This window comes from Pogona vitticeps, chromosome 1 (assembly GCF_051106095.1).
Source record: "Pogona vitticeps strain Pit_001003342236 chromosome 1, PviZW2.1, whole genome shotgun sequence".
Classification (NCBI taxonomy): Eukaryota; Metazoa; Chordata; class Lepidosauria; order Squamata; family Agamidae; genus Pogona; species Pogona vitticeps.
In genome coordinates, this window is record NC_135783.1 from 89344391 (window position 1) to 89369519 (window position 25129).

Below are 25129 nucleotides of genomic sequence, written 5' to 3' on the forward strand. Positions count from 1 at the left end.
TAAGAGGCACCAGAAATGGCCGCACTATGGAGGATCTTCACTGAACTGTGAGTTTTAAGCCCATAGGAACGCATTAATCGCGTTTTAATGCGTTTCTATGGGCTTTTTTATTTCGCATTGCAACTTTTTTGTTCTCGAGCAATTTTTGCGGAACAAATTAATGTCACAGTGCGAGGCACCACTGTATAGGTGATTGGTCTAATTATGATAAAATCCTTTATTATTGCTGCATGAGAGTGTAGCAATGATCTTGTGCTGTTTGAACATACCAACATTCTACAAAGGAATTTTTAAAATGTGGTAATCCCAAACAGAACAATTATGACTTTGAAACTGGACTTCGGATCATCATCAAAGCTGGCACAGTTGTAGCAGACAGCTTGGGAAAGTTTGGGTGAAGGGTTTTCGAGTCATGATTTTTCAAAAGTAAAACTATTTCACCACCACCATGCAGAAACAAATGACTCTAAATGTCCCCAGATTTAAAATAGTTCATACAAACTGAAAATATAAGTCCTGCTTATCTTGAAAGGGAATGGTTGACCCCACCCATTTTTTTTTAATTAGGGAAGAATCCAGGCTGCAGGGACTGAAATACTGAACTTCAAACAAGGCCATTCAAAATGGAAAAACAGCCACTTTGTTATAAGACTGAGCAGGCTTAGAACAGGCATACCAGCAAAAGCATTTCAAAGTAGATACCATGTTTCCCTGAAAATAAGACAGGGTCTTATATTAATTTTTGCTCCAAAAAAGCATTAGGCCTTATTTTTGGGGGATGTTTTATTTTTTCATGTACAGCAATCTACATTTATTCAAATACAGTCATGTCATATTCTGGTTGCTGCACAATGGTGGAAGGTGGGGTTTCACTTAACTAGGGCTTATTTTGGGGGTAGGGCTTATATTACGAGCATCCTGAAAAATCATACTAGGGCTTATTTTCAGATTAGGTCTTATTTTTGGGAAAACAAGGTAATTGTTACACTTTGCAGCCAGGGAAGGCAGATATTTGGAGGCCAAGAAAAAGTAACAGAAGCAGTCAAAGATAGGTTTACTTTAAAGAAGGTAATGGTGTGACAGTCCTCCACAGAGGGACATTTTCCCATGTATCTCCAGTGGATTGGCATACAATTTTATAAGGCACATTCACAATATTTCTGTATTATAAAAGGACAGAGCAGTTGTGTTTGTCTCAGCCCCGAGCGCTTTCAGTAAACTTTCTCTCTGGATTTCTGAAACTATGTTCCTGACACAAGACTAGCTGCACGCCTGGGACTATCTGTACTTTGACCCTGTATGTCAGGACCCAATTAGCTGATACTCAGGAGGAGAACTTTTTAACTCCTTCCTGGCCAAATAGGCATTGGTGCTGGGAAAGGATTCTGTGTCTGGTTGTAAAAATATTTTAAAAGATATTTTAAAAAAACTTAGAACAAATATTCAGAAGCTAACTCATATTAATGAAAAGTCTCATTTTTCACTGTTGTCACATGAAAAGATATACTACAATATATAAATGTGAGGGGGTGTACTCACTTCTGTGATATACTGTATATGTTTTATTTTAACCTATGACAGATCAGGATACAATTTTCTTAGACTTTTTACTGCATGGGATTGTGAGATGCTTGATAAAGTACAGTGCTGTTTATAGTCTCTGTCTTCTATCCTGTCCAAAAATATTGATTTTACTTCTAGAATTTGAAAATCCAGAGGCAATTTCTTTCTAATGATGTGAATGAAAGCATCTTTCAAAATAGGCCATGTAGGAAATAATCATATGGATGTTTCCTTCTGATTATGTGGGTCCCCAACCTATAGCTCTTTTGTTTTTCTTGGGCTCAATGTGTGTTCCCCCATTTAGCCCAGAGATGAGAAATGTTGCTTTTTGGACTACAAGTTCTAGAATCTCACAGAAGGTATGATGTGGTCTTGTTGGCTGCAGGATTCTAGGGTTTGTTATCTGAGTGCAGGGATGAAAAATAGAACTCAGTGCACTGTGTCAGTTGGTTTCCTAAATAGTATGCCAATCATTGTGCCACTTTTCCACTTCTAAAGTGCATCCACACAGCTTTAAAACAATACTAGGTAGGTTAGCAAGATGGAGCACCGAACAATCCATAAAAAAAAAACAATCCATAAAAACAAATTGGGAATAATTAAGAAATCAGGTGGAAGGTCAGCTGTAGAAAGATAGATACATTACAAGGCAGGAAACCACTTAAGGCCAGTGCTGCTGTGGGAAAGGTGCTCTCATGATTTAACTAGTTACATCTCAGAGGTGGATGTTCTTAAGAGTCAGAAAAAGAGGAAACTGTCTTATATTAAGGCAGCATTAGTCCATCTATCTCAGCATGTTCTGCACTTCCACTGATGCATGGTGACCTTCCACAGTTGCATGTAGGAGCTTTCCAGTCCTACCTGGAGGTGATAAAGATTGATCTTGGGACTTTGTGCTTGCAAAGTATTGCTGTACCACAGAACTATGATCAGTCTTACTAGCTCATTTTAACAATGGGATCATAGTTGTTTCAGTTGCTAACCATGAGCACCTCTGTGTGTGTGTGTGTGTGTGTGTGTGTGTGTGTGTGTGTATATATAGAACCTCGAAAATTCGTGTGGATTAGATCACATATTGCTCTTCTGAATTTGGTACACATGATCCAAGTCCCAGAAGGATTTAAAAATCAGTTTTATTAAAGGCTAGGGAAAATCAGTAGGGTTACTCTTTTGCTCTTTTTTTAAATTGCTAGAGAGCCAGTGTAGTGTAATGGATGGAGTGTCAGACTAAGATTTAGGAGATGGGTTCAAATCCCTCATAGGCCATGAAAATTCACTGGGAGGAGGTTGGCATTTGTAAAATAATTCCTGAAATATTTCACATAACTAGGATTGTTAAAATTCAGAATCAAGTTGGCAACATTTGACACAGAACCAGATTGTTAAATAGGCCATTGAAGTTGTTTCAAAGTAGAAATGTGTTGTTTGAACAGAATCATAAAGAACAAATTACACACATGGACCTTTGCTTGAAAAATTTGATGAATAAATCTGACAGGCTTAAAGGAAAAGGAGAGAATGTAGTGCAACACACAACATATCCTTTGAGTTGACTCTGCAAAGCCTTTCAGGTTTTTGATTCAGGAACCACAGAATCATAAAACACAACAGGTCTTGCCAGCAAGTTCTTCTAAGTGTGTCATACTAAGTACACTCCTTGTTCATTTGGCGGATGAGAAATTGAACCATTTTATTGATACTATGAAAGCAGAAGTTATAATGTCATTCCTGTGCTTAGGGTCTTTGGGAGGGAGAGCCTTCAAGAGTAACTCTTATCTGTTACTCAGGTGACAGGTGAGCAAGGGACTCAGCTGCCTCACTTGTAAACTTCCTTGTGAACCATATAAGATGCCACAGTATTTTGCATGAAACCAAAGTTTTATCATATTGGCTAGTACTAGTTTTTGCACAGTCTTTGTGCTTTCATATTACAAAAGCTGCATAAATCCTGTTGTTTCAGGAAGCAACCAAGCATTCAATTAAGAACTGACTTTCCTAATGGAAACTTGTTCATTGTATTTCCCTCGATGTATGTACTTATCTAAAAATAATTGCACTTTGGTATTGAATTTACAAAATGTCTGATAACAACTATTTTTGAGCTTATGTTTGCTTAGAATTTGGTTTTGCATCAGTGTAACACCTTTCTTAAAATATAAGAATGCTTTACTTAATTATTTCTTTCTTAACTGCTTATGAGGAAAATTAATGACCAAATCCATATCTTTAATATATTAATTTTCTCTGGCCAAGCATCTGCATACTTTAAAACACCACCTTAATGAAAACAGTCGAGTAAAAATCTATATGCAGACTTTTGGTTAAAACTTAATAAAATAGGTTATTATATTTCAGGATATCATTGACAGACTTATAATTGTGAATATGGAAGCTAAAATTCACTCTTTATTCAATTATGAGCAGTCACATACCTTTGGACTGAGGTAAGAGGTTCAGTTTTCATCAGGTCCAATAACTTGTCTCTTTGCTAGTTATTCAAGGATGATTAGTTGATGTTCTTATGAATCCTTCCATGTTGGGGGTGGAAACGTGAAATATATAGGTTGAATGCTGTGTAGCAGTGAAGTGTACTAGTCATTCATGCAGTTCAAGTTTGCAGCCAGGCAGTATTCTTTTTTTAAAATTTTTGTAGCTTAATGCAGTTTTTTTTTTTTAAACAATGGTTGGTTGATCCCCTATCAGGGATGCTTCAACTATGAATTTCCTACTTTGGCAGGAGGTTGGATAACTCTTCAAGCCTTTTCCAGCTTTCCAACTTTATGATTCTACCAGCTAAAATACAATGGTGTGGTGTGTTATAGAGAATTATATACTTTTTTTGCATCCTATATAGTAAGTGTCTTTCATTTTTCAGATAGGAAAGAGAAATTAGTACATAGAAGCATAATAAAAGAAGGAAATGGGAGGACAAAATTACTCATTTTATTTATTTTATTTATTTGTTTGTTCGACTTATATACTGCCCATCTCGTAAATTCTACCACCTTGGGCGGCTTACAGCATAAAATAATACAAGAACATTTCCGTACAAAAATAACAAATGGTGTGCAGAAATATAGTAAATAATAGATAGAAAGGAAAAGAAAGAGATGTTGACAGGAGGGAAGGCCTGGATGTACATCCATGTTTTTAGTTGACTTTTAAAAGTACCCAGCGTAGGGTCCTCGCAAATCTCCAGAAGGAGGTTATTCCAAAGACGAGGAGCCACCACCGAGAAGGCCCAGTTTCGTGTCTTTTCCCTCCAGGCCTCCCTCGGTGTCAGGCTCCTCAGCCTCACTTCCTGACTCGCATGGTTGATCCGAGTAGATCTTGGTGGGAGCAGGTGTTCCGCCAAGTATCGAGGTCCTAAACCGTTTAGGGCCTTATAGGTAAGCATTAGAACTTTGAAGTCAGGGTGGGAGAAATAAGTTGGTGTTTTCTCACTCCAGTGAGGAGTCTGGCTGCTGCATTCTGCACCACTTGAAGTTTCCACATCAGCCTCAAAGGCAGCCCCACATAGAGCATGTTACAGTGGTCTAATCTTCAGATTATGAGTGCATGTACCAAGGTAGTGAGCGCCCCTGTGTCAAGGTAGGATCGCAGCCAGGCAATCTGCCAAAGGTGGAAAAAGGCGGTGCGGACAACCAACGTCACCTGGGTTTCCATGATGAGTGTCGGGTCCAGATGTACCCCCAAGCTGCGAACCCCACTCTTAGCAGCCAGGGTCACCCTCCCAAAACTGAGTCACCTGGGCCACCAACCCCAGGGGCGCCCACCCTCAGAACCTCCGTCTTGTCCGGGTTCAGCCTCAGCCCATTTTTCTGCATCCACTGCAGTACAGCCCCCAGGTAGCGCTGGAGGGACAGGATGGTATCACCTGCAGTTGGTAAAAAGGAGATGTAGAGCTGGGTGTCATCGGCATATTGGTGACATGAGGCTACACACCCCGATGACCTCACCCAGTGGCCTCATATAGATGTTAAACAGCATTGGGGAGATAGTCGACCGCTGTGGGACCCCACAATTGAGACTCCACGGGGCCGAGATATTCTCCCCAAGTTGTACTCTCTGGGGTCGGTCCTCCAAGAAGGAACGGAGCCAGGCTAGCGCCAAGCCACTGATTCCCAACTCAGAAAGCTTCCCCAGGAGGATACTGTGGTCGACGGTATCGAAGGCCACTGAGATGTCGAGGAGGACCAACAGAGACGTTTTGCCCCTGTCATTAGAGTAATTAATTAATGGAAGGACAAAATTACTCATTGGAGTGAAATTAATGGCCAGAGGGCACTGAATTGTGAGGGAAGGAGAAAAAAAATGTAGGAAGACAGAATGGACTAGAGTACTCTGGCATTGTCTTCCTCACTTGTAGCATGATAGAATTCTGTTTTTGGAAGTGCTATTCAGGCATTCTGACAGCCAACTCTAATTAATAGTCGAATCAGTCTTGTTTGATTTACTGCAAGATAGCATGGATATTACAGTTGTAGAAATGTTTGTTTGGAAAGTTAGAAAATATCTATTTGGATTTCCTCATGCACCACATGTCCAAGCCTCCCTCAGTTAGGTTGCCACTTTCCACTAGTACACAGGGACTATCTTTAGATCTGAGCTTGTTGCTAACCTGTGTTAGGACAATTAGGACACCTGGACCTCTTCTTCAACTTCCACTTCACTCTGCAAAAGATATTTTAGTCTTTTGTGAGAACTCAACCCTTTAACTAGTGGTGTTGACACCAGTTCCAATGTGGGTGTTTAAGTGATAACTGCCACTTGAAAATACAGAGATGTGTGATACAAAATAAATGTATGAACATTTCTGATGCAGTCTTTGGTCTCACCTAATTATAGTCCTGGATTCCCAGTGTGGTGTAGTGGATAGAGTGATAGACTAAAACTTTGGAGAATGGAGTTCAAATCCCTGCTTGGCCATGGAGACTCACTGGGGGTGTGGGAATGTTAAAACCACCCCTTAAATATCTCACATACCTTGAATGCCTTCTTAAGGTTGTTATAAATCGGTTCTGACTTGATGGCACAGAAGACACAATCCTAGTCCTAATTTTGCAACCTACATGTAAACTTTTCAAGTCCTCTCTCTCTAGAAATCTTGTTCTACCTCACTGTGTGTATTGTAACACTATCATTCTGTCTCTGTGCCTATGATCCCTTCTAAATTTTCACCCATTCTTACATACATTCTGTCCCCCTCCTTGGACTTTGCAAAACAGCCAGTGAAAATAAAGTTTTATTGAACATTTTCATTGTCCAGCCAATGGCCATAAATATCTTACCTGGTATTTATTTATTTTATTTATTTATTTTATTTCTATCCCGCCTATCTGGTCATACTAGACCACTTATTCAGCAGTCATTTGAAAGTTAAAAATCTCTTCACTTTCGTATCTGTAGATGCTTTTGTTTTTTTTTTATTTTGTTACTGATATTAAATCTAAACAGTAAAGATATTCCATGCATAAAATAGCATTTGTGAATGCATCATAATATTATTTTTTCTGAATGATTAATTATAAGTAATTCATAATACGTTTTTCATACTAGGAATGTTTTAGAATAATATAATCATAAGTAATAAAAATATGCAGGCCTTCCCCCCCCCCCAATAAATCTACACTCAAACAGTAGAAGTCAAAGTATTGATTTTAGTAATCCATCACATGTTGAATTATACTAGCAAATTAGGGCTTGTCTTGAGAATTTGAGAGAACAGTTTTATGAATAAAATATTTAGACTCATGAATATACTGTTATAACTAAAAATAGTTATCATTGCTTTTCCTTTTCCTTCCAATGTGAAGGAAATCACAACTGATCACATCAAGTGGGATTTTTCTTCCACGTGTCCATGAAATAAACCATCTGGGTAAGATGGCCTTGATTAGATACATTTTGACATACTTTCTGTGTGATAAACTCTGAAAAAGGTTTTCTAGAAAAAAAAGAAGTTGTTTTTCTTAGATGAGTTCTTTTTCTGGAATTTTTGTTTGCTCAGGTCACCTTTTTCAGTGAGTGGGAGCAACATTGTGAGAAACATTCACAATCCATTTGTGCTTAGTTGCAAAAAGACTAAGCATTTTCTAACGTCTTTGTTGTGTTATAGCAGTTACAGAACAGACTCTTACTCTAGCTTAGCATTTGTGTGTTACAAAAACATATAGCTAATGTTCAGCAATTTCAATATTATATCTTGCAGATTATTAAATGTGCTTTGCTGTGAGCTAGATACACTTCTGCTTTTAGAATCACAGTATAAGATATCAGCAGTTCTCCTAGATGCTCAGAAAGAGAACGCCATCAATATTTCTGAAACAACTCGGTAAGAATATTTAAATTTAAGTTTAATATCAACTTAATCACTAGTTCTGTGTAATCTACTCTGGGGGCTTCTCCACACATAGACTTGTTCCACTCAGTGGAAGAAATGGCTCTGCATGCTGAGTTCAGGAAAATTATAGGAAAGATCACATCTTTTGCTTTTGATACAGAATATCAGTTTTGAAGTCATGAAAATGAGATGTGATGGTATACTGTTGTTTCCCCAGTTCAGCGGTTCTTGGCAGAGAATCTGACAGTTATTGATTATTTTATGTCACTTGCCAGTGCACAACCAATAAGCGATAATGTCTAAAGGAGAGTAGCAACATGCATAAATATGTGGATCCTTGTTATGTTACACAGCCATATCTGAAAAAAGATATCACCTAACATGGAAGGGGACACATCTGTAATTTTAATAACCTGAGAATGTTGTTAGTCATTTCCCATTTTTGTGTTTTCCTTTGTAATTTACTCTTACGAGATGAACACAAATCAACTCATGTCTAGTCAGTCCCATAATTAAATCATAAATACCATGTTTGGATTTCCTTTGTGCAGGTAAGACAAACAAAGGATCATGTCTATTGAACTTCTGCTTACCTCCCAGTGAGTCCAGCACTGGAATTTGGTTATCTTGATCAAAGCTGAGACTCAAATCCCATGTTAACAGCAAGCTAGCCATTGAGTGTTGCATTTAAAAGCTTTCCATTGTTTCCAAACACAATTCAGGTTTACTTTTTTGCAGAGACTTTATAATTGATGGCTTATCGGTTGAGAGAAACCATATTCTTGTTCGAATCACTCATGTTGGGGGACCAACAGAACGGATCTTGCCTCCAAGAATACTGCAGAAGGTTGTAAATGTACATTTGTGCACATCTGTCTTTACAGGGGATATTTGCTGAAACTGAGGAATAATTCTTTGGGGTTTTAATGTTTTAATTTAGTTGAGATGTTTAATTTAAAAGATGTTTTCTGGCTGCCTGCATAGCTACTCCCTTTTACGTAGTTTTAAAGAGTTGTATAATGCGATTATGCTACTCCTGTTTTTACATTTTGTTGTATTTTTGTATAATCTTGTTGATAAGCTTTCTGAATTTGTTCCCGATTGTCATTTTTAATTTTACCCATGAAATTCTGAGTTTTTGTATGGTATAGTATTTATTTACATTTGTACATATTTCAGTCACTAAAGGATCTTCTTCAGATAATAAAATAAATATCTCAAGAAAGCATTCCCCTTTCTTATCTGCCTAGCTTGTTCCTATATTTCTAAAAGATCAGATGGAATTGGTCAGTATAGTATTGCAAATCAATTAGTGTAGAAAACTGGAAATCAAGTATATATTCTAAAAAATAAAAATTTCTTAGCTTTTCATGTAGGTGATTCTATTTTTAGACTTAGCTGCTTACTAGCCCTGATATCCATAAAAAGAAAGAATGATACAGTAGTCCTGCCATATCTGTGGGGTCAGTACCTGTGTTTTCAGTTATCCACTGACTGAAAATATGAAATAAAAAGCCCTAGAAATATGAGTTTCCAAAGAACTGGCCACTAAAGGGAATTAGAGAGTCAGACATGAAGAGTCGGACACGACTAAACGACTGAACAAACAAACAAAAGGGAATTAGAGACTATGCTATATATGTAGCATTTGCACATCTACAGTTTTCAGTATCAAGGGGGGGGGGGTTGGAACTGATCCTGCTCAGACACCAGAGTCCTACTGTAATGTTTAATTACAATGCCAAATGCAGTATGTTTGGTATATAAATAATAAATAAAAGATATGGTTGTGTAAGTGAATTATTGAATGGAGAAATGCTAGAAACATGATTTTATTCTCTCTTGCTCCCCTTTAGGGTGATGATCCATATCCCTGGCCAATGTTTTCATCCTATCCTTTACCCACATGCTATCTTGCTGAATTTCCTAGAAAGACCGATTCGAGGCAAGGTAGTGGAACTGATACATTAGGGGGAAAAGGGAATAAACTATGTAAATTTTTATTTATTTCTGACGTTGATATTGTATGACTTTGTGCACCTACATGTTAGTTTGCTTTTTATTTGTTTTGTATGCAGCCTTTCTCCCATAGAGCATTCGAGGTAGCTCACAATTAGCCAAAACTACACAATAATGACCATTAAAAATAGTGCAAAAACTCTATAAAAACAATTAAACATATATCAGTATTAAAAACCACCATTAAAAAGTTTTTTTTTAAATGGTTTTAAAATCTCTAAATTCAGTAGACACAGCATTCCTATAAAAAGAAAAAGAAATTATCGCTTAAAAGCATGCCTGACAGGGAAGGTCTGCACCTGATGACAGAAAGACAGGCTTCTTGAGGAAGTACGTTTTCTCTTTCATCTTGACCAAATGAGTCAAAGATGGTAGTAGGACTAAGGCAAGGGGCTTCCCAGAAGATCTTAACAGCCAAGGAGGCTTATATGGAGTTTTATGATCCTTCAGCTAGCCTGGACCCAAGCTGTATAGGGCTTTGAAAGTCATAATCAGCCCTCTGAATTGGACCTAGAAATGGACTGGCAACTAGTGAAGCTGTTGTAATAGGATAGTGGTGCCTCGCATAACGAGCGCACCATTTAACAATGAATCCGCATAGTGATGCGGATTTTGCAATTGCTAATGCGATCGCATACCGATGTTTTATTGAATTGCGATGGGGGAACAGCTGTTTGGCGGTTCCAAAATGGCTGTCGGAACACCCAAAATGGCCACCGGAACACCCAAAATGGCCACCGGAACACCCAAAATGGCCACCGGAACACTCAAAATGGCCACGCGCAGCGTTTTCGCGGATGAGGAAACATCGCAGAACGGTGAGTTTTGGGCCCATTTGGAATGCATTAAACGAAAATGGGCTTTTCCGTTCCATTTAGCGATGTTTCCCCATAGCGAAGGTTAATCCGGAACGGATTAACCTCGCTATGCGGGGCACCACTGTATATGTGCTCCATATAACTAGTGCCAGTCAGCAGCCTGGCTGCAGCATTTTAAACCTGATGACATTTCCAAGCACTTTTCAAAGACAGCTAAAGTAGAGTTCATTGCAGTAAACCAGATGGGAAGTAACTAAGGTATGTCACCATAGCCATATCACACATCTCAATGAACAGACAGAAGTTTTTGCACTGGCTTGAACATAAAATGCTCTCCTGGCTGCTGTTAAACTTGAGTATTCAGGCTCATGGTTGAATCTAGGAGCACAACTAAGCTGCAGATATGACTTTTCAGGGGAAATTTGCCCCCACCCAGTGCTGGCTGGATTCCTATCCCTGACCCACCTGTTGACACCAGAAGACCTCTGTCTTGTCTGAATTAAGTGTTAGTTGTTTGCCCTCATCCAATCCATTACTGAGTATGAATACTGGTTTAGATGCCAAATAACTTCCTTAGAATCAGATGGAAAGAAGAGATGTAGCTAGGTACTGATGGCACCGAACCCTAACTCTCGAGACATTCCAGCAGTTTCATTTAAATCTTAAATGTCATGAGGACAGAACTAAAACTTCAGAGAACCCCATAAGCCAATGGGCCAGGGGATCCAATACTACGGTCTGAATTTTGACCGCCATATAGAATTGGAACCTCTATGAAACCTCTGTGAACCAGTGCCTCCAAGACCCATCTATGAAAGATGCCCAAGATGGATACTGAGAAATTCACTGAGAAGTCTAGCAGAACCAAAAGGGACACACTCCCCCCTGTCCAGTTCTCTACATAGGTCATCCTAGGCAGTCAAAGCTGTCTCCTTCGTATAACTAGACCAGACATCATGTGGAATTGATTCTAGATAATCTATATACATAATCGACATACAAGTGTTAAAAAAGTAGGGAAAATATGTAGTAAACATATCATCTGTCTAGTACCTGAAGTTCACCATGGTCACTTGCTAGAGGATTTTTTTTCCATTTTTCTGTCTGCTTACATAGTTTGGTTTGTACTTTATGGGTCTCCATTAAGCCATTGAATTACAGGAAGTTACCACAAATGTAGAGATTGTACCAAGCAAAAATCCCATGTGAAAAAAAGCACATTGGATGTAGATATTTATTGACCAGACAAGCAATATAAGTGCTGCACACACTTAAAGCACTTAAGGCTCCTTTTCAAGAGATAAAATAAAAATCTCTGTGAAGCTTATCTGTACAAAATAAAGAACTTTGCTGAATGTACGTTATCTTCCATGGGCTGTGCTCTTGAAAAACAGTCTTATGTGTTCAAAGTGTGCCAGAATTTAATTTAATTTTTTACTTGTGTCTACTCCACTTCTCTTCTACTTTGAATTATAAGGCATATATATCCACTAGGATTAAAACTGTGTTTAATATCCATGTCCATCATTAAGTCTTGAATTGAAAACAGGATGGCTTTACAGTATTATTGTTCCTTAAATGTAATGCAAACACAGCAAGGTTTTTATAACAAATGAAATCAGATATTAGGGTAAAATGATTTATGCAAATCTAACAAAGGACAGTCTGGAAATGAATTAGTTGTGGGTTCTGTCCCCCCCCCTCCCGATACCATTAAGGAAAGCTCAGACTAATTTTAGGAATCATTTTCCTATATAAATACTTTCCAACTGGAGTTTAATTAGTATTAGAGATGGAGGTATTCATATACGGATATGAATATCCCTGCAGAGCTGGACTTAACAAGGTATGATTGGACGTTCCAGGGGCCGGACGACCAGTCATGCATCTAGTGGCGGCGGCAGCCTCAGTCAGCCTTCCAATTGCTCCTGCATTGCCGCCCTCTTTCCACTCATCTAGCCAACTCCAGGCAGGTTTAGGGAGGACAAGTCTGCCTGCACGGCTGCCAAGTGGCTAGATGAGCGGAAAGAGAGCGGCGGTCTGGGAGCGATTTGAAGGCTGACCGAGGCTGCTGCTGCCACTGCTGGGTATGTGAGTGCACAGTCCAGCCCCAGGGGCTGGACCCTCAGTAAGTTTAGCTGTGCAGTGGTATTTGTATATGAATACGAAACTTATGGTGATGCTTCTCAGAGATTTCATGATATAAAGTGCACAGAAATACTTTACAAGTGCTGTCTTCTGGGAGCACTCTGGGATAACATGGCTTGTCTGAGGTCATACAAGCTGGCTCTCCTTCTGAGGAGGTACAGTGGGGAATCGAACTCTGTACCCTGGCTTTGCAGCCAGTTGTTCAAATTCATTCTGCTATGCAACCAGCTTAAGGTGTTGCTCTAATAATTTGTAGGCGTTCAGAGGCAATCATTTGTAGGCAGAAAGCGGAATCCCAAGAAATATTGCAGACTTACTGAACTTAAAAGTATATAAGGAAATGTGTGATAAAGCAGACAATAAATAAAGATCTTTTTTGTAATCTCAAAGGTTTTCATGGCCAGGATCTGATGGTGATTGTAGGTTTTTCTGCTAAACATCCTGAAAAACCTACAACAAGATATCTTTTTTATTTTATTTTTTTAATTTTTTTATTTTACTGGGCCAGACTGTTTTAGCCTAATACATGTTCCCACTGCATACTTCTGTTCCTCAATTGGCTCTACCTTTGTAGAGAGATGCCTAGATATTTAAATCTATATTAGTGTGATGTTAAGATAGAAACAGGAACATCAGAAAGCATTAAAAAAAAAAACTATAAACCTGTCCCTTGCTCTTCTGTCTCTTTTCTAGTGGGTAAGAATGGTAAGATCTGAAAGGAAATCTATAGCTTGGCCCACATAAAGATGGCTACTGCTGGAGGGAGAGGCTTTTGCAGGCCAAGTATACTCAGTGCTACTGCTGCTGTTTAAGAGGCTAGGCTTTGGTATATCACAAAAAGATGTGTACCTGTTTTTTCGAACTACACTCTAAGATTATGTGTTTAAGTACAGAATAGGCATAGGACAAGTAGACATAAAATAAATAATATAAGATGTAGAATAATTATGGTGTGAGATATATCCAGCCAGGAATTTTAGCTAATGTTTCAAACGCCCTACTTCTAAAAGAATTTCTGCAGATGTGGTTACCAAAACTGGCAACAGAGAAAAAAAGTGCAAGGAGGGTTTTGCTGCCACAGATAATGGTCAGCATAACAGTTATTGTTTTTTCCTTGGGCCTAGCTAAATGAAGTTGACCAAAGGCAGAAACGTAAATTGGGCTTTGCCCCAGCAGAGCTTTTGAGGGATGAAGCCTTTTGCTCTGATTCCTTGGCAGTTTTGTATGCTGAATCGGTGAGAAGAACTGTACTACAATTTTGCAAAATATTCTGGATTGGTCAGATGAATTCCAATAACAGGAAGACAATTTAAGTATAAATTATTAAGGTCTTAATGGGAATTTTAAATGGATTTTTGCAGTGAAACAAACAGCGGATATTTTCTATTTAATTAAAGAAAAGGCTACTGGCATTTGCAAGTGATTATTTCATTTAGGAAGTTGAAGGAAGTTGAATACTGAATGGAGCATTAGCATGCTGCCATGAAGCAAGAATATCAAGTAACTTAAGGGAAACATGTTTTTAAAGTTGGACCACATAAATAATTAAACCATGCCTCTTTTTTTAACTTTTAATCTTTATTGCATTTTAAAAATTATAAAAATAAGTTAATAATTATCACAATATTAGCACATAACCAAAATAACCTTTTATTATCTCTTGCAAACAGACATTTATTTTCTTCGCAATCTTAATAATACCTTTTTAAATTCTTATTTTATATCCATATTAACAAGCTGCTTCACTTTGTTTTTACTTCTATTGAGAGCAGTTCTGCTTCTAATTTAAGCCTAAGTCAGTTGGTACAAGTTTGGAATCTTTCTTCCATTTCTCTAAGATAATTCTTTCCTTTCCCCCATTGAAATCCGTGCTCCATTCTACTCTTTCTTTTCAATGAGTCTGTTAGTTTATCCATTAATATTAGTTCCTGTAATTTTATTAAACAATCATCCATCGAAGGTTCCTCCTTGTCTTTCCATTGTTTTGCCACTTGAATTCTGGCTGTGCCTAATATGTATAAACAAATGTTTGTCTCTTGTCTTGAGTTTAGCTTTACCATATTGAACAAATAAGTTTCAGGTTTCATCTCCATTTTTATTTTTAAATCTATGGTGATTAATAGCACCATATATGAGATAGATAGATATACAGTGGTGCCCCACTAGATGCTTAACCTGGTAAACGACGAAATAGCTTGACAATTGCAAAATGATGGTTCCTATGGGGGAAATCTGCTTTATGTTGATTAGGTCCCTGCTTCGCAAACCGTTTGTTCGCTAAACGATTATTTTTCCGGTTCCGCAAAATGGCTTCCCTTTGCAAAATGGCTTCCCTCCCTTTGCAAAATGGGTGTTTTCCGGACAGAAGCTTCAGAAGACAGCGATTTTAAACAGCTGATTGGCAGTTCTCTGTGGGCGATCTTCGCTTGACGATGAGGTATTTCCCCATTGGAATGCATTAACCGGTTTTCAATGCATTCCAATGGGTTTTTTTCGCATGACGATGATTTCGCTGTACAGCGATTTTGACAGGATTATCGTCATCATGCAGGGCACCACTGTATATCTATATCTCATTGCACTGGAGGTTATTTTAAGATCACCTCCAGTCATAAATATATAAATTTTATATATATATATAAATGAACTTGATCAACTTGTTTCTTTGACAGGGGCTGGACTCAATGTTTCAAAGGGTCCCTTCCAGCTCTGCAGTTCTAAAGTTATTATTATATTAAAAGCTTGATATTTAAAAGTTATGAATATCACATTTGTAAGTCTCATGAGGCTGATTCAGAGCTGGTTCTTGATGGTTATTTGAAAAAACCCATAAGTAAATTTTAATTTCAGGGGTCTTCAAGTAAATACTAAAAATAATTTTAGTATTTCATGCTTCTAATATTGCATTCATGTGTAATTCACGTGGTTTTATCTTTTTCTCTGTGTTAGATAGATTATATTCTTTAAAATAGCCTTTTAGAAAACCTTGTACTCATTCAGATGTATTTGAAAGTCTCTAATTGCTGATTTGCATATTTTAGCCACATATTGTGTTGGTATAGCATGAGTTAACTGGCTCCCTGTGATTATTAGCTTGCACAACTGACAAGGAGAATATTTTAGTTTTGGATCCCCAGGAGTGAAGTGTGAACATGTCTTAAGTGATTAGAGAGATCCTTGTTTGTCTGTTTCAACATGATGACAAGCATAAGTGAAGGGGAGGGAAAGGACAAAAATTTGTGCCACATTAAAGACTTACATACTTGTTTCTATATGAGGATTTTGTATATCAAAACCTCATTCCTTCCAAAATCTATGTCAGGTTTTGAGGAAGTAGATTTTAATAAACAAAAGCTCAGAGAAAAATAAATATCTTATTATGTAAGGTGCAACAACATTTTATTCTTTCCTCCTACCTTTTTAATTTTGACTGACTAAAGATATTGAAACCGCACAAATATCTTCCTGTATGCATGCAATACAGAGCTTTGTGACGATTAACAAGAGGATAAAAGTTAAGAAGTTTTATTTTAAGATCACCTCCAGTAATAGCATTCTCAGAAAATGTGTACCCAGGTGATATATCCAAAGTAGGGTGGCTCAGAATTAAAAAAGAAAATTATTTGCTTTCTTTGGGGAACCTTAAGTTTTGCAGAAGTACAAAACATCTGTCTCAGGAAAAAATATCAAGATGTTTAGAAGAAGAAGAAGAAACCCCCCCTGAAATAGTCCGGTGAGGGCTGAGCATGCTCAGTGGCTACAGTTCATTGTGGAGGAAGTAGAAAATGAGGATGTGGAAATGGAGTTCAGTAACATAAGAAAGGAGCTTAGCTGAGCATTTGGAACACTACACAGGAGTATTCAATTTGAAGTGTGCCCCATTGACTAAAATATTTCCAGTAAACAAATGGCTAGGTTTGCAATCTGAAGTCCAATTACCCTGTTTCCCCAAAAATAAGACCTAACCTGAAAATAAGCCCTAGTATGATTTTTCAGGATGTTCGTAATATAAGTCATACCCCCAAAATCAACCCCAGTTAAGTGAGGTTGAATAAGTTTGAGGTTGAATATGTGAGCAGTAGCAACTTTTCATTTTAGAACAAGTTATCTTATATACAAAGTAACTACAGTGGTGCCTCGCTTAACGGGCACCCTGTTTAACGACAAAATCGCATAGCAATGAAGATTTTGCGATCGCAAAAGCGATCGCATTGCAATGTTTTAAATGGGCAAAAATCGCTTTGTGATGATCCGCTTACCGATCATTGCAAAGCAATGATTTTTTAACAGCTGATCAGCGGTTCCAAAATGGCCGCCAGGTTAAAAAAATTGCTGCCCGCTGTTTTTTGGGACAGATTCCTCGCTTACCGGGCAGCAAAAATGGCCGCCCTATGGAGGATTTTCATTTAAACATGAGTCTGAAGCCCATAGGAATGCATTGAAGGGGTTTTCATTCATTCCTATGGGCTTTTTTTAATCGCATAGCAACGAAATCGCTTTGCAGTGATTTTTGTTGCACCGATTATCGTTGCTATGCAAGGTACCACTGTATAATAAATAGCTCCCTGGAAATCCACATTCCTGTCCTGATATACACTCTAACAGTTTCTTCTTAACTCTCTTTTAAAAACTTCTCTCTTGTTTAACTATCCCTTGTTGTCTTCTCTGGATTGGTTCTCCAATCAATCAATCATGTTCTTCTTGATGATGCTGGATAGGTTAGGTGAGGGTTTTATCACGCCCACACATAGCCATAGGCTCCCAAAACCTTTCTCTGGCCACTTGGTTGTTTTCTTCCGCATCAGGAACATAGATTTTGCTCATTGTTATGCAGGCTCAGAACTGTGAGGTAGACTAGTAGAATAAATGGTAATTTCAGTAATTACGGCGCCACTTTCCCCACCCATTGCAATCCCAGGACTATGTTTACTATAGTAACTTGTGTAAAAACCAATTTATACTTGTCTTTATTGTTATGAATGTGTCCAGTCACTCATTAGACTTGGTTATATTCTGAACAAAGTATCTGTGTAGATTAGGGGAAAATGTAATCTTTCTTTTCTCAAATGTTCTTTTCAGGAAACTTTGTTAGACCAAAATAAAACCAGGTGTTTTTTGTTTTTTTTGCTAATTGTGGTGATTATTTAGTCTAAAATAAAGTAGCCATTTTCTTACTAGTGTTTCCATCTTCCTTTTAGATGATGATACTAGCAGACTTTTATCTGATTTAAAGAATCCAGATAAACAGCTGGGATGGATTGAAAATGTTCAGAAACAGTTTTGTGAAATTATGGAAAACAAACCTAACGTTATGAACGGCACCAGTGAGTTTCCTTCTTCTTCTTCTTCTTCTTCTTCTTCTTCTTCTTCTTCTTCTTCTTCTTCTTAAAACAACAACAACAAAACAAACAAACAAACAAACAAAAAAACCCTGCAATACTATATTGATAATTCTCTATGGTGATTCCTAAGAATTATTTGTTTGAAGGTTTATTTAAAAGTGTTATTTCACCAGATTATCTTGAAATAACCTAACGTTTCACTAAAATTTACTGACAGCATTTCATTTGGGGTAAACCTAGTTTTGAGTGTACATTATCCAGGGAAGTTTCTGTTTCCAAATTTGTGTTTGCCAGGACAACATGATTACAGAGACAAAGTGGGAGAACTCTTGCATTTGAGAGGTCTTTTGTTGCCTCCTGCAAGGAATATTTTGAATTGTGTGGTGTGGCTGGAAAAAAACTATTAAAAACTGCTTGAGATCATTTACAGAGGAGAAATAGTAGCCAGGGAGATAATGCATTGTTCTCTGGCAGCTGCAGCCTAGGTTCCTACATTCGTGCAAATAGGAGGATCATGTTCTCTTGTGATTTGCATTCGTGCCCTTTAGAACAGAGAGGGGAAGGATTCACAAGTAAACCCATGGTGCAGGGATCCTGGCTCCACAACAAAACTATGAAGAAGCAAAGTCGACCACAAGTCCACCATACAAGGTGAAGACTTGTATGTGTGTATTATTATTATTTACACTTCTGTACTGCCCCAACAGTGCAAACACTCTCTGTGTGATTCACAGCCCATCAAAACATAATTACAGTCATACAAACAATCACACAAAATGCAATGAATACAATAAAAGCCTTGTTTCTAGCAATAAACTTCAATAATGCTGGAGTTAGGGGCCCCATGTAGTTCAGAATTCATATATAACTCTTATGTTCCCCAAAACATAACTACAAAACATGCCAGCTTCAGCAAAAGCTGGTTGAGGCTGGGGTTGCGTCTGGCAGAGGTTGGCTTGACTCCTCCACCAGATTTAAAGCAGGGCTGGCCATTTGCAGAGGCAAGCTGTGTTGCTGCCACTGCTGCTGCAGCAGAGAAGCTGGGCTCTTACTAAGTGATTATTCCAGAGGATGGCACAGGAGAAGCCAGAGGCTGCTGTTTGCCTCCCTGCTGGCCGGCAGCTGTGGGACAAAGGGGAGAATTGAAAGCTGGCATTTGTAGCCCAAGTAGTGGTGGTGGCTGCTTTGTGCATATGGTAACCTCACTGCTGCTGGTATCCCAACCTTCTCCTGGCTGTTCCTCACAGCTGGAAAATTGCCTCATCGACTGTGACCAGCCTTCTCTTTTGCAGTGGGAGCCAAGCTGCCAGTGAAAAATAAAGAACCAGTCTGGAGAGCGAGCAAAGCTGAAAGCAGTTGGCTCCAGCCCAGGCTGCTGCTTCCTCGCCATCCGTCCCAGCAGGAGAGCCAGTCAAAGGCCTCAAAAAATTAATATTGTTTGTAAGCAGAACCGTGCTGCTTGGCCCTGTGCAATTCAAGGAATAAGTGTATAATGGGGTTTAATTTAAAGTGTATAATAGGTTCTGCTGCATTTTTAGAATGGAAGTAGAATGCTAGTCTTGTTTGACTAGAAACTTCTAACACATATATGGGATAGTGTTCAAAATATTTTCAGTGTGTACAATTTATGTGAATATAATATAGTTCCAAGCCTGCTGTGTGGTTTAAATAATGTAAGTCATATATATCCCACAAGATATAAAAATATGTTGGCAGTTGTAGAGAAAATATTTTCTTAAATTCTACACTCATGGCTCCTTGGTGATTAAAACTAATGAACTTATGGGGGGGTGGGAAGAAATATATTCTGCTTTTAAAGAGGCCATATCAATTATCCAAAGGCAAGTGCATATTATTTATCATAACTGCTCTGTGGTAACAAATGGACACAATTCTATATTTACATTTTGTTAATGTTGTAGTGAGAAGGCTGATAAATTTCTGTGCTTCCAGCAGTTGTAGCAAATAGCTATGCAATAAAGCAGATGAACACATATTAATACGTCAGGAAATGAAATGATTATTCAGAGAGGAAGTTTCATAAAAAGTACTGCCACGACAGAAGATTTTAACCAAGCAAAATTTCAGATTTAAAATAGCTTGTATTAATAGTATGGGCATATTAAAATGCAACAGGTTATGAGGCAGTTCACTAGCAGACAAGCAGCTTCTAGCAATTTGTTCTGCTGTTGGAGGAAGGAGGAGGGGCTGATGTCCTTTTGTCAAGGGTTTTGTGAGGAAGTGGCTTTTTAAAAAAAGTATTTTGGCTTTTAAAGAAAATTGCTGCAGTTCTACTGGTGTTCATGTAATGTTTGCATAATTTGCCGTGACTAATTGCAGCTAATTCATGAGATGTTACAGAACATTTCTGTTGTGCAGATGGGTATGTGACCATGGACATTACTGAAATATATCCCAGCACCTTATCAATTTGCTACAGTTTTCCACTGCAAACTATACAAAACCTTACATGAATTCCTATAGAGTTCTCGCCAATGTTTTGTGGCAACTCCATTGGACTCAGATTTGAGTGGCTTACAGTAACAGTCCACTTCAATAACTCTTTTGAAGTTTATGGGTTTCAGTAACTTTTCACTCAGTTGTGGAAGTGGGCACTCCAATTTCAAGTGCCATGGTCTCTTTGAAATCTGTAGGTTAAAAACTTTAGCCAGTTAAAGCACCAACATTCGATATATTTAATCATTTTTCTCCAGATGTCTAGATAAGAAAGTTGTAATGGGGATGATTCTTCTTATATTAGACCAGATACAGTAGAAACTAGCGTCACTCAGGTTTACTGATGTCAACTGTAATATATACCCAAAATATTTTAACCCCAAAATATCCTCAGAAGCAGGGGAGGATTATCAGGAGACAGGTATCAAGTCTTGTGTGCCCCCAGAGGCATCTGGTGGGGCCATTGTGAAATATAGGAAGCTGGACTAGATGGGCCCTTGGCCTGATCCAGCAGGGCTCTTCTTATGTTCTAACCTTCCTCTGTTAGAATTTCAGAACAGAGAATGAGGAAAAACATGGTCTCCCCAGTTGCAGGTTGAAGTGTGAATATGTGCAGTGGAGTCTGCTCTGCTTTTATGACTTCCCCATGTGGTTCGGCACATTGATGGATTACAAGTACCCTGTTTCCCTGAAAATAAGGACCTAACCTGAAAATAAGCCCTAGTATGAATTTTCAGGATGCTCTTAATATAAGCCCTACCCCCAAAATAAGTCCTAGTTAAGTGAAACCCCGTCCTTCACCATTGTGCAGCATTATGCAGCAACCAGAAGATGACATGACTGTAAAATGAAACTTCCCCTGAAAATAAGCCCTAATGCATTTTTGGAGCAAAAATTAATGTAAGACCCTGTCTTATAAAGTTTCAAGGAAACACTGTAACAAGAAGAAGAAGAAGAAGAAGAAGAAGAAGAAGAAGAAGAAGAAGAAGAAGAAGAAGAAGAAGAAGAAGTTTTAACAACAACTGATTATATGTGCAAGCATAACTAAGTTGCAAAGATGATTTTTCAGCAGTTGGCTATTCCTCCATATTATAAATTCCAGTCACCTCCAATTTCAGAAAACAAAACTGCAATTCTTTCCTGGGACAAGCATATTGTCATGGATAAAGCAGTTGATTTTAATAAGCTAGATATTATACTTCTGGATATGTAGCAAAGAAAAATGCATCTGAATTCCATTGACAAACAACCTCTGTAACTAATGACCATTTTTGGAAAATTTGATATGAAAAGTTCAGCAGGTCCAAAATGCGGCTGTCAAACTGATCACTGGTTCCAGCAGATATGAACATAAATTCCCAGTTATGGCACACCTTCGTTGGCTCATTGTTAGTTTCCATGTCCAATTCAAGAGGCTGATCGTGACCTATAAAGCCCTTAATGTTTCAGGACCTCGATACTTGTCAAAATGTCTCTTCTACAAAATAGCTACCTGTCCCACCCGCTCCTTGTAATTCTTGATTCTAAAAATTGTGACACCTAAGGAGGCCAAAAATGCTCATGCCAGGAACTATGTGTTCTTGGTCTTGGCCTTTTCCCTCTGGAATAAGCTTCCCACAGAGATTATTCACGTGCTATCCCTCCAATATATTCGCGAAGGCTTTCACGGCCGGGATCTAATAGTTGTTCTGGGGTTTTCATGCTCTTTGGCCATGTTCTGATGGTTGTTCTTCCTGACGTTTCACCAGTCTCTGTGGCCGGCATCTTCACTCCCAAGTCAACTACACCAGAGTACAGGTTGCTGTCCTCTGAAGATGCCGGCCACAGAGACTGGCAAAACGTCAGGAAGAACAACCTTAAGAACACGGCCAAAGAGCCCGAAAAACCCAGAACAACCATTATCCCTCCAAGCTTTTAGGAAGTTAATTATAATGGAATGGTATAAAACTGCCTTTATTAGTGTTTTACCTAATTGACCTGAGATGTTAAATTCATTTAAATTCATTTATTTTTACTCATATTGATTTATTGATTTAGCTAGTGACAGATCTTGTAATGTATAGTGGTGCCTCGCTTAACGAGTGCCTCGTTTAGCGATGAATTTGCATAACGATGTGTTTTTTTAGAAAATAATATGCACCGTATAACGATGTTTCCTATGGGCAATTTTCGCTTAGCGAAGTTTGGGACCATGCTTCGCATAACGAATGCAATTTTAGGTCCCCTGATTCACTTAACGATGTTTCTTTTTTCAATTTAAAAAGTGTCTTAGAAGGGTCAAAAACGGTTCTAAATGCTTGGATTTGTTAGAGGACCCCCTAAGTTGTGTGCAAACCTGATTTGGCTTTGATCTGACTTTTCGTTAATTTATGGTGAATGTTTTTTTTCCGCCCATAGGAACCAATGGAGCTGTCAAAATCTGACAGCTCCATTGGTTCCTATGGGCCGAAAAAAAAAATCACCATAAATTAACGAAAAGTCAGATCAAAGCCAAATCAGGTTTGAATATGACTTAGGGGGTCCCCTAACGAATCCAAGGATTTAGAACAGTTGCTGAGTCTTCGTTAATTTTTTGTGAATTTCTTCTTCCCCCATAGGAACCAATGGAGCTGTCAGATTTTGACAGGTGTCAAAAGTTGGGGGGGAAAAATTCACCATAAATTAACGAAAAGTAAGATCAAAGCCAAATTAACTTTTGCATCCGTTTTAGAGGGTGCAGAAGCTAATCCAAGCATTTAAAACCATTTTTGACCCTTTTATGACACATTTAAATTTGCAAAAATTGACTTCGCAGAGCCATTGAAATGCATTGAGTCAGCTTCAATACATTCCAATGGAGGAAACATTGTATTGTTTAACGATGTTTCCTATGGTTTTTTTCGCTTAAGGACGGCAATCCGTGCCTATTGGAACGGATTAACCAGTTTCCAATGCATTCCTATGGGAAATGGTGTTTCACATAACGATGTTTCACATAACGTTTTTTTTTTTTTTTTGGAACCAATTAAAATTGTTATGTGAGGCACCACTGTATTTCTTGTATACTGTGGTTATTGTTTTGTGTGATCTATAATTATGTCATCAGATAGGTTGTAAACCTCCTAGAGAGTGTTCACACTAATGGGGCAATATAGAAGTTGAAATAATAAATAAGGGATCTTTCCACACTGATCCATATTGATCTCTGCATTTTATCTATATCTAACATTGAGGGGCTTGGAAGCTTTGGCTGGTACAAAATGCTGCTATCCACCTCTGGATAAGGGCTGGGGAGGTGGGAGCATATCCAGCCTACTTTACTGCATTCATTCTGTTTATTCATACTGGCTCATTATTTGTTTTAAACTTCCAACCTTTTGTTGATCTGAACACCACATTTATCACATCTCTAAAAGCTTTCTATGTTTTACAATGCATCCACTTGTCTGATTACTTGTGTCTTGTGAACTGAGAAGAACCATTTTAAGCTTGGGGTCCTTAACCACAGTTGTGCTAAAGCAGTGTATTGAATTCCTCAGTGTGACAATTGGAAGGAAACTTTGGAAATTTTACATAGTACTAATTGTTCCACTTACATTGCTTACAAGGTGCCCTGCACCTTTTGCTAAGGTGAAAGACAAGAGTCAACTAAAGGAATATTTTCCTGTAGTATTAAGCCCTTGATTTCTTAAAAAACCCAAGAGTTATGTTATCAGTATTCATGTTTTAATTAAATGTGATTAAGAAATCAGATATATAATTATGTAAATCAATCAAAATTATGTTTAGAGTCAGATCTATGCTTAGGTAATTTGTATGACTATCTGAACATTGCTCCAACTATTTGCATGGTTTACTGCCCACGTATAAGAAAATCAGTGAGGCGATAATGACATAAGAGGTTCGTTTCCTAATTTTAATTTTATTTGTTTTAAAAAAAACAGTGTTAGCAAGTTTGCCTTTATACAGATGACTTTCAGAAAGAATGAGAAAATAACAGACCACTAATTAATACCAATATTTTTCTGCACAGTGAAACTCTGAACGTTGTGTTTTCTTCATTTCCATTGCATTTGGGTTACCTCAGTATGCTTGCTGAGGATGATAGAATGCTTGTCCTGTGAATTTGTGAACATCTGGTAATATTAGACAAGATTAGTTCAATCCCTTTTGTAGAGAAGGAGTGTGCCATCATATAGTGTCATGATTTTGGTACTATTGAGGTATATATCTTTCTGCTTTTGTCTGGTTTATCACTATTATACCACTATGAACTGTAACAGGGATCTATCCTTGGGGAGCCAAACAATCCTGTCTGTAGTTATTAAAAGGTGACAGAATGACACAGAATGTGAGGACCGGGAACACATTTGCATGTCTAATTAGCATTCACAGTGCCCTGTCTGCTGATACTTCCACTCAAGAAGTATCATTGAAATGCTTCTGATAGGAACAAAGAA

The 25129-nt window shown here is 38.1% G+C and overlaps 1 protein-coding gene across 5 annotated transcripts in view; it reads left to right on the forward strand.

The window, feature by feature from the left end:
• The window catches only part of TBC1D32 (TBC1 domain family member 32), a 95843-nt gene that overhangs the window by 40531 nt on the left and 30183 nt on the right, over positions 1 to 25129 (forward strand). For 4 of the 5 annotated variants that reach the window (XR_013540643.1, XR_013540644.1, XM_020794087.3 and 1 more), the window contains exons 23-27: positions 3919 to 4007; positions 7775 to 7897; positions 8645 to 8753; positions 9763 to 9856; positions 18090 to 18215. Coding sequence is in view for 3 of the 5 variants with exons in the window: in XM_020794087.3 (XP_020649746.3) it covers positions 3919 to 4007; positions 7775 to 7897; positions 8645 to 8753; positions 9763 to 9856; positions 18090 to 18215 (541 nt within the window). In the remaining 2 variants the exon portion in view is untranslated. Of the gene's footprint in view, positions 1 to 3918; positions 4008 to 7774; positions 7898 to 8644; positions 8754 to 9762; positions 9857 to 18089; positions 18216 to 19525; positions 21410 to 25129 lie in introns of those variants that run through there. The other variant, XM_072997355.2, reaches the window with a different exon arrangement.